At 30.7% G+C, this 10,330-nt stretch overlaps 1 protein-coding gene and 1 long non-coding RNA gene across 4 annotated transcripts in view; both read left to right on the forward strand.

Moving 5' to 3' along the window:
* The window catches only part of LOC143360389 (uncharacterized), a 562,015-nt gene that overhangs the window by 521,234 nt on the left and 30,451 nt on the right, over positions 1-10,330 (forward strand). The gene's annotated exons all lie outside the window — the stretch shown is intronic.
* LOC143360199 (protein lin-54 homolog) lies at positions 1,841-9,134 on the forward strand. Of its 3 annotated transcripts, XM_076798841.1 has the most exons (13): positions 1,841-1,931; positions 2,024-2,101; positions 3,359-3,753; positions 3,827-4,144; positions 4,278-4,505; positions 4,624-4,842; positions 4,939-5,055; positions 5,133-5,270; positions 5,358-5,597; positions 5,735-5,943; positions 6,204-6,447; positions 6,520-6,716; positions 6,893-9,134. In XM_076798841.1, exons 3-13 carry the CDS (start codon positions 3,367-3,369, stop codon positions 7,074-7,076), a joined length of 2,481 nt encoding a protein of 826 aa, XP_076654956.1. In that variant the 5' UTR covers positions 1,841-1,931; positions 2,024-2,101; positions 3,359-3,366; the 3' UTR covers positions 7,077-9,134. The 3 variants fall into 3 exon arrangements, with proteins under 3 accessions (XP_076654956.1, XP_076654955.1, XP_076654954.1); XM_076798840.1 differs by lacking the exons at positions 1,841-1,931; positions 2,024-2,101 and adding an exon at positions 2,329-2,475 and having other exon boundaries at positions 5,738-5,943; XM_076798839.1 differs by lacking the exons at positions 1,841-1,931; positions 2,024-2,101 and adding an exon at positions 2,330-2,475.

The raw sequence follows: 10,330 nt of genomic DNA on the forward strand, positions 1-10,330 counted from the left end.
GTGCTAAAGACCGGTCGCGGTAGGAATAGGTATACATGAAGTGTCGATAGGAATAGTGTTAAATACCTATTTAGCGCTATTTATATCTTGAAATTGATTCATATAAACTGTTGTTGACTTTTTTGAACTTTTTGCTATCAAATACAATTTTCAAAAAGGACGAAAAAATATTCAAAAGATTGTCAAAAAATATTTGAATGACAGTTGTTATGCGAGGTTCCATATTCGTTACAAGTTGCGGCATGTCTGTTATTATAGATATTGTTATTATTCATAAACAATTGCCTCAAAACTGATAACAATAATGGTAAGAGATCAACTATATCTGAACTCCTGTATGCTTTTACGATTTAATGATAAGTCAGATCAGCAATAAACAGAATTGTATACAGATTTATTGTTTATAATTAATAAGTTCTTGCACAACTTATGAAAATATTTGGAAAAAAGAACTAATAATTGTATATGTAATGTTAACATATAATAACAGTCACGCTGCAACTTGTAACGAATATGGAACCTCGCATAACAGCTGTCATTAAAATTTTTGTTGACAATCTCTTGAATATTTTTCCGTCCTTTTGAAAATTGTATTTGATAGCAGAACGTTGAAAGGAACCAACAACAGTTCATATAAATCAATTTCAAGATAAAAATAGCGCTAAATAGGTATTTCAATTTTTAACAACAATTATTATTATGTTTACTATCAATAAATAAAAGTTTATTTATATAAATTGAAAAAGCATTTATTTAGCTTTAAAATGGGTATAAAAACAGAAAGCATTGTACTTAAACAGAGATGAAATATTCAGGTTGAATTAATCATGTAATATCTCGTTTCGTTTACTTTTCCAGAATTGCGACTGTAACTTGGAAAACAGCCGAAATACGCGCGGTGCATTACACGGCAGTAACAGTAAATTGGCAACTATGCGACGAATATTCTCCGATGTGGTTTGGCAACTACGCCTTCGATACCTGTGATTCAATATAATTCCTAAACTCACCACTCTAAATCGTAGAGGGCATACCAAAACCTCTGATTTTTTGAACGGCCGATATTTCAGAAAATCGGACACGAAGTCCCATAAGATGATAGGTCTATCCTTATACCTCGTCTGTGATGTAAGTATGTACATACACATACATATTAAATTAAAAAAATGTACACAAGTAAGTACATATCTATTTCTTTATTTCTTTAGTATAAATATCATTGATGATATTGCAAGAATTTTTGTTTCGGTTTACTATGTACCTATACATAATGGAGTTATTCATGGTTTATAAATTCAAAATCAAATCAATCATTTAAATTGTTTTTAAATTTGAAATTTCTGAATATAATTTATATTTCCCACCATACTTCAAAAATTACTATGTACACCAATAAGAATATTGCATAGTTCTCACCTATAGTTCGCGTAAAAATATGCGAGGCACAAATTAAACTATATATATTCATTAAAGTTTTTCTTTTTATATCTCACCTTGTTTACAACTTTCATCTATCTATTATTCTAATCAAATACTAATTGATACCGTTACGTCATTTTACTATGTCATTAAATGTGCATACAATTGTTGTTATGAAAGAATACAGTATAAAAGTTTATAATTGTTATTAAGAAATACGTTTTAGTACAAAAAGAAAACAAAACAGATAATGAAGAATGAACATTTTTAATAAATATTGCGGATATACATACATATAAAATCTTCGGCCAATACGTTGCATTCAAAAGGTTCAAGTTTTTAGAACACTTGCTTTTTTATTGGCCAAAGAGGGCGCCATAGGGCTGACGTGTTTGAGCCGCGGAAGAGCGAAAATGGCGAAATCGAAATTTGCAAAGTGCGCGAAAATATTGTTCAACCTAAGCGTAACATTTGGTTAATAAAGTTGACCTTTGATGAATTGTATACTAAAAGTAGTTAATTTTATAAGAGTTAAAGAACCTATCATTCTTACAATCATTCGAGATTTTAATACCGAACGACCTTTGGGTCTGTTTGTACACAGCGGTGCGTAGTGCACTGTGGGACAGCAATGGTGGGCGCGTGATTTTGAACAAATTGGAGCTATCAAGGAAACACCCAGGTAAGTGTTAGATATCTCACTAAATTAATCACGAAACGGTTTAGATGTAATTTAAATGAGTGAAATACTTGTTAAGAACTTTTTCAAAAAATGTATCGAAATTAAAATAAGCTTCGTGGCACGCCCCCACCCAGCACTGTACGTACCCGATATGAACTGATAAGTTATAGGTTAAGTTCAATTTTATATGATTATAAAACGGAACTTGGTGCGAAGTTTATTTTTTATTATTTGTTGACATGTTCAGTGATCCCTTTTTTATTGTGCTTCAATGTCGGAACAATACAGTTTGATTTAGAACTTTAAAATGTAGACAGAAGTTCAGTTCATGGAAAATGGCGCGTTCGAGTAATAATTGGCGCTAATGTTCCTAAGTAGACTATCCTTCGAATTTTTCTTCATTATTCAAATTTTATTGCTCCAATTTTCAAAAGTTCGATTTTTACTCAATCCTTGTATTGTTGGATGCATGCTTAGATAACCTTGTTGTCTCTTGCATCTAAGGAATGAATTTTTGCTTCTTAAAGATTTGAATTTTTGAATTTTTAAATTCTCACTGATTTATTTTGTTTTTGCGTCATTTCGTAAATTGTTTAACATCTTACTGTTGACGCGTGACACTTTATTTTAACATATAAATTTTCAATGTTTTAAGCTTTATGCAAAGACAATTTGCGACACTTAAATTTCTAACCTGCATATGTATGAAGTACATGTTCATAATGCAAGATATGGTCATTAGAAAAACTTGTTGTTAACATAGATACTTATTTTGAGCGTAGTAGAGTATATGTGTTATTGAAACATCAAATGATATTAGATTAACTTAAAGTTGATAATTTAATATTTTATAATAGAATGGAGTAACACGCTTATACGTTTATGTATCATTTGTTAGATTCATACCGAGTTATATAATTGATTTCTGCATTTTATATACACTTGAACTATTTGAAAAACAGTGTTTCTTTAAAACAACAACGATTAGATGTATGTTATACTCATAAATGTTTATTTCATTGATAAATATTTCATAAGACAAAAGATCTTGTAAAGAAATGTAGGATAAAACGTAGAAATGAACTGAAGAAAATTTTTAGATTACGTTATATGTGTTATTTACTTTTATATAATTTACTATACATATAATATATTAAAGAAAAACCGGTTGTAAAAAATTAATGTTAAAAACACTGTTTTTTGCAATTAATAATAGTCTATTATATTGTTATAATGAAATTATAATATTTTGTCTAGGACTAATCATGTCTGTAAATAAAGGGCAGAATGCTAGAGCTTTGGTTGAACCACTAGCTCTTGACTCACGTACCCTTGGCGATGGGGATTTAAGTGCATTAAGTCTATCACATAATAATGAACAATATTCGACTAATGACTTTGAAGCATTCGCTAATATTCAAGCTGAATTAGAATGTATGAATGCTGAAGAAGTTATGACAACGGACGAAGAACACATAATAATTGAACGGAATATTGAGACTGAAACAATTGTACCTGATGTGGAAATGACTGAAGTTTCTGACCAAGCTCAAGAAGAACATATTATTTATACAACAGCAAATCAGATTAATCAAAATATTGTGTTTCAAACAAAACCGACGTTACAGAGGCTTCCTGCATCTACTGTACAGGTATAAAATGATGTACTATTAAAATGAACATTCTTGTTGTTTAATTTAATGTTACTCATTAATTGTATAATAGGTAAAATCAAATATTGGCTCAACGACACAAAGTCAGTCCATTATGATAGTTTCTCCAGCTGGTGGTCAAGGCACTAGCCAGATTCTAAAAATTTCTCACCCATCGTCAGCATCAGCTGGTCAATTGCAGTCATTAGCACAGACGCTTATAGCAAAGTCTGCTGATGGTAATATAGTTCAATTACGATCTGCACAATCTGGTAAACCAGTTATGGCAACCAGTCACTCTGGAAACATCACATTAGGAAATGTTCAGAATGCAAAGACAGTTCAGTCAGCTGTTAAACGAACTGCACAAAGTACTTCACAAAATCGTAATGTAAGATTACCACTAATATAATATACTACATAATATACTATACTCGTAAAAAATTGATGAAATTTTGAAATGATAAAGTATAATTCATATTTGTAGCCAATACTCGTACTACATGTTGGTAATTTTATTTTAGGTATATACAAAAATGATATTAGCTGGAAATCAAACGCAATCAGGGCAAGTCCTTATAACTAGTTCACAGAATGAAAACCAACAGGCAATAAAATTTTTAAATAACAGCATTTCCACTCAAGATGTTACAAGTCCAACAAAAACTATAACATTGGCACAAGCACAACAAATGGGATTACTTTCCTCTAATAAAGTTCAACACATTTTACCTTCATCACCACAGAAACAAGTGAGTATTCAAATCTATTATATTACTTTTATAATAAAACAAGGTAAGGTAAGTAATATACAAATTAAAGGATAATAATTTATTAAAAATAATACATAAATATTTATATTTCTTGAAGGGAATAATTGTAAATAAGTTAATGCAATCATCAAGTGCTCAGCCCTCAAAAGTGGCTATAGTCCCAAGCAGTACAATCAAATCTCCAACAAAAATATTACCTGCTCCAACTTTGGGTTCGCAAGTTAAAACTTCGACTATTTCAAGTCAGCAGTCTACATTTTCTTCCACTAATAAATCATCAGTACAACAAAGTCCTCAAAAAGTGATTATACGACAGGTTAGTTAAATTATCTGTTTCTATCTTATTTCTATTTTACTTTCTTTATACTATAATACTTTTACTATTTACTATTAAATGTAAAATATATAATAGAGTTCTTTGAAACCTGGAACTGTACTTGGAAGTGGACAAGTTATTAGGATACCAGCTAATCAAAACATTGTAACTGGATCTAATCAAGTACATCAAATACAAATGCCAGGGAGACAAGTAATATAATTTTTTATTATATCTCGTTTACCTCTATTGCGATTCAGTAGGAATAACATACATTAATCTTTTTCAAGGTGCAATATGTAAGATTAGTTAGTACTCCATCATCTGGGACTACGAATGTTGTTACTGTAGGTAAAGCAAAGTCGCAAACGACTTTGCAAACTGTTGGTGTTAGTCAGAAACTTGGAGGCCAGCAACAAATTGTTAAGGTCTGTGCAATTGATAATGAAGATATGATTATTAGAAAATTGTATTATTTATATAATATACAAACTGTTTTCAATATATTAATATAGGTAGTTCCATTAAATACTAGTAATCAGTCATTAAGGACAGTTGCGCCTAAGGCCACATTAACAAGTAGCGGTCAAAGGTTATTAATTCCTGCAACTGCTACAGTAGGTAACCAGTCAAAAAATACAGTAGCTATTCCAGCATCGGCTTTGAGTCAATTAGCATCTGGACAAGCAGTTCTTTCAACCAATTCAAATGTCGGAAATATTGTAGTTTTACCAGCTCAATACATTCAGCAACAGGTTCAGTATATTTAGAATATTAGGACCAAATGAAAATTAAATCAGAATCAGTTACAAGTTATAATTTATAACTTTTTTCATCGAAATACGTATATTATAGTTTCAAAAATTTCTAAAATAGAGTTCTTAATTTCTAGCAGGCATCGGATGATGTAAAAATGAAGTCTCAGCAAGCACCACCTAGTCTACTGGGTAATACACAAAGCTTACAAACCTCAACAGGAAATTTATCTGTAGGACCTGTTATAGAAAGTAAAGGGTCTCAGAGATCCTACTCTAGTGTCGAACCTAATGGTATTAGGCCAAGAAAACCATGTAATTGTACTAAATCACAATGTCTTAAACTGTAAGTATATAATTGAATGTTATTACACATGTATGCCTATTATTGTTATTATAATTCATCTTTCAAAAATTGAACATCGACTCTTTGCTTTTTTGTTATATAAATTGAAAGATAATAACCTAGAATAAAAATAGAAATGTCTTTAACTGATAGATTAGTTTCTGATGTAAATTAAGAATTAATCGTGACGTTCATATAAATACACGTTTTGTTTGATTTGATGTTCTAAAGTAGTGAATTATGAACGTATTTTATGATAGATATTGCGATTGCTTTGCAAACGGAGAATTTTGTCATATGTGCAACTGCAATAATTGTTCCAATAATCTTGGAAATGAAGAGGAAAGACAACGTGCTATTAAGTCTTGTTTGGAACGTAATCCAAATGCGTTTCGTCCAAAAATTGGGAAAGGTCGTGAGACCGGCGATGACATTCGTAGACATAATAAGGGTTGTAATTGCAAACGTAGTGGATGTTTAAAAAATTATTGCGAATGTTACGAGGTATATACCATTTATTTTTAGACGTAAGGAATTTTTATTAGTTTTCTAAACTACTACTTCAAAATTTTTTAGGCTAAGATTCCATGTTCCGCTAACTGTAAATGTATAGGGTGCCGTAATGTGGAAGAACCAAATTTAGAAAAAAAATCTCTAAAAGATCTTGCAGAAGCAGCTGAAGTCAGGACAACACAACTGACATTAAATAAAGCAAAACTACAGTTGTCTGAAATGGCTTTCAGACCACCAGCTATATCTAATACAGGCGCAAGGTATGCAAATAATAATAACAACAACAATTTATATAGCTGGAATTTTTAATTATTAACGGAAGTAATTAAAATTACTTTTATGACACATATAAATTATTCGTATTGTATATACACGTTTCTTCAATTATAATAGCACGTTATTAATCTTATATATGTATTTAATACATTTTTTGCAGACAACCCTTCAATTTCTTGACCGACAAAGTAGTCGAAATAACATGTCAGTGTTTAATGGCTCAAGCCGATGAAGCGGAACGTAATATGTTTGATGATGAAACGTCTCAAAGATTAATAATTGAAGAATTCGGTCGTTGTTTGAAAGAAATCATTGAATCGGCTCACAAAGCTGAAGCTACCTAGCAGGTACATTTTGAAAAACACAAGAATAAGAATTTACAATTCATTCAAATGTATTCTGAAGTAAGAAATTTGGAAACATCGATTATTGGTACTTCTTAATTTAATAATTTGGCATAAAACTTGTAAAAGTACTACTGAAATGTTATATACCAAAGATAATGGTGAAAATAGTAGTGCACAATGAGGCTTGTGCGAGGACCCAAAATCTCGGAATTTCCGACACTCGGGTCGGCTCGGGAACGGTCGGGCGGGAATCACCGGGATCCCCAAAGTATGATACGTTTCGGGTTCCCGAAAGTATCCGGCTACATACGAACGCATCGAGATCCCGAGGGAGAGAGAGAGAGAGAGAGAGAGAGAGAGAGAGAGAGGGAGAGGGAGAGAGAGAGAGAGAGAGAGAGAGAGAGAGAGAGAGAGAGAGAAGGGGAATCGAGAAATAGAGACGCCGAAATGATCTGACTAATAGTAAGGCTGACTATTGGCGTCTCTATTTCTTGATTCCCCCTTCTCTCTCTCGGGATCTCAATGTGTTCGTATATTGTCGAATAGCTTTGGGATCCCGAATAAACATAGGCAGCTGGATACTTTCGCGAACCCGAAACGTATCATACTATCGGGAGCTCGGATTCTCGCACAAGCCTGTACATAATACATTCAACCGGTTGTTATTTTTGCTAGACGAAATATAAAGAAAACTATATTTATATTTACGCATACATCATTATTATAATTAATTATAAACATTGTTTCTTATAATTACAATCTACAATTAAGTGCAGTTTACCAGCTTGTTCATCCTCTGTTTAAGTGTCGTTAAAACTGACATAGAAATTATGAATGGTTTCATATTAAGTAACAGTTTGTATAATTGTATAAAAAAGAAAGAAATTAAAAATGGCACGGTTGAATGTAATTTGACATTAAAATTTGTAATGTTTGTATAAACTAAAGCGATGCAGAAAGTTTTTATACCTTCGTCATTTATTCTTGAAGCATTCATATTTTATTTAAAATTACTGGCTTCTTAGTATGAAAACAATTTGACATATCCGTTAAATCATATGACAAAGATAGATTTTCTTTTTATATCACGTATTTCCTGTATTTGAATCTTCTAGTTACCTATTTCTGTTACAGTCAATATATAGCGATTTTATTTCAGTGGGAAATGATAAATCTTTATTACTGTACAAATGGCTCACAATTTTACATTAAATATCGCAAAGATTGCATTTTTGTATTATTCAAATGAAAGCAAATTACAATTGTGAAGACCCAGGAATGTAATTTACTGAGTCAAGTGAACTGTGTTTGCATCAAATTGTTTTTTATTGTGTGTTGATTTCATTTATTTTGAATTTTCGATCTTAAATCAATTATTTTCTTTTCTAAATAAACATTTTATTTACACAAGTAAAAGTGATTACACATAATTAAGAATATTAATGTAGTAAATTAAAGAGCGATGACGGTATAAAAAAGATCTAAGTGTTCGTACAGACAAAAGTTTCGTAAATTTTGTAAATCACTTGCATTTTTACGATTTTTTGTGTAATATTCTTTAAAATTTATATTTCATTTTGAAATAATGGTGGTAGCTTCTTTTAAAAATAAAAATTGGGAAATTTTTGCACTTATAATTTATTTAACATGTGATAAGTTTTGAAAACAAAGTTATTAGTAAATGTTTGAACTGAAAATTTCAGATTTCGATATACATATAAGTAAGGATCTAAACTGATTACACACTATTTGAAGCATAACTTTTTTGAAAGTAGACCAAATGACTTGAGTGTTATTGAGAAGATAGAAGGATTAGTTTATTAGACGAGGTGTACCAAATTTTTAAAAAAATTTGAATTCGCGGAATCACGGAAGAAATAGTAAAAGTTGGTTTTTTCAACTTCTTTTCTGAGTCTGTATTGAACATTTAAAAAACGTGTTTGATTCACTTGAATAAATTATATCCACGCAGAAAATTTTACCGATATTGGTTAATTCGTTTTTGAGTTATAAACGATTAAAAGTGGGAAAATTGTCATTGTACACAATTTTCGACTTAAAATCGCACTTTTAATCGTTTATAATTGATAATCGAATATATGGATATAATTTATTCTAGTGAATCAAACACATTTTGTAAATTTTCAATTCAGGCTCAGATAAAGAAGCTGAAAGAAACAACTTTTACTATTTCTTTCGTGATTCCTTCTAACTTCTCAAAAACGCTCGAGTCATTTGGTCTAATTTTAAAAAAGTTATGCTTTAAATAGTGTGTAATCAGTTTTGCTCCTTACTGTATTTCACATGTTTCCTTATTACTTTTATTACGATATATAATATCACAAGGATTCTAATTCCAAGATAATAAAATTTGCTCGTACATGATGGAATAAGTGACATTGAATTAGGTTATTTAAAATTGCATTGTATATTGGTACACACGCGCGCGCGCACACACACACACACAATTCTAATATCATCTGTTATTTAATCAAATAATGATAGAAGAGAATGGCATTGCAAGGGGGGGGGGGGGGGGGTGAGAAAATCAACAATATAATTGTTAAATCTATCTGTTTCGTAATATACAGGTACAGATGCGTAAATACTTTTTTATTGTGCACTGAATTAGTTATCACTGCAGTAGTGACATTATTTGTCTGCCATTAGGCGTGATGAAATTATAAGTTATATGTAGGAAATTTAATATAAAGGATAGAGAGTTTATATATTATGAATAGGGCAGTATGAGGTCAAATGTAATATAGAGGTACAAATATAAATATATGTTATATATTCTTAGAATTCGTACTTCAAAGTTTATTTTAAGTATACAAATTGTACAGAATATATATAAATTCGTAGCATAATAATATGGTGAAAATGATGAATGAATTTTTAATTTTGCGGCGCAATATTAAATTTTATATATACAAAAGAAAAAATTATTTCAATAGTGAAATATTAATTTACTTATTGCATGCCATTTGAATGGCAAGTGAAATAAGAAAAACATGAAGTTTAAGCGATTGCTAAACAATGTTGCAAAGCTACTGATGCATTGTATGTATAAGAAACTGCTGCTATGTATAGTGTATATCATTTATTGATTCCCCTCGGGGTTACAATCTTGATTAACACCTCCTTTCCCCCGCTCTTAACCTGCTCTTAACCCTAGTCTTATCCTACTTAATCTATTTAACTTAACTTAAACTTAACTTAAACTATTTACAATATATACACGCCTGAGA

This window comes from Halictus rubicundus, chromosome 13 (assembly GCF_050948215.1).
Source record: "Halictus rubicundus isolate RS-2024b chromosome 13, iyHalRubi1_principal, whole genome shotgun sequence".
Lineage (NCBI taxonomy): Eukaryota > Metazoa > Arthropoda > Insecta > Hymenoptera > Halictidae > Halictus > Halictus rubicundus.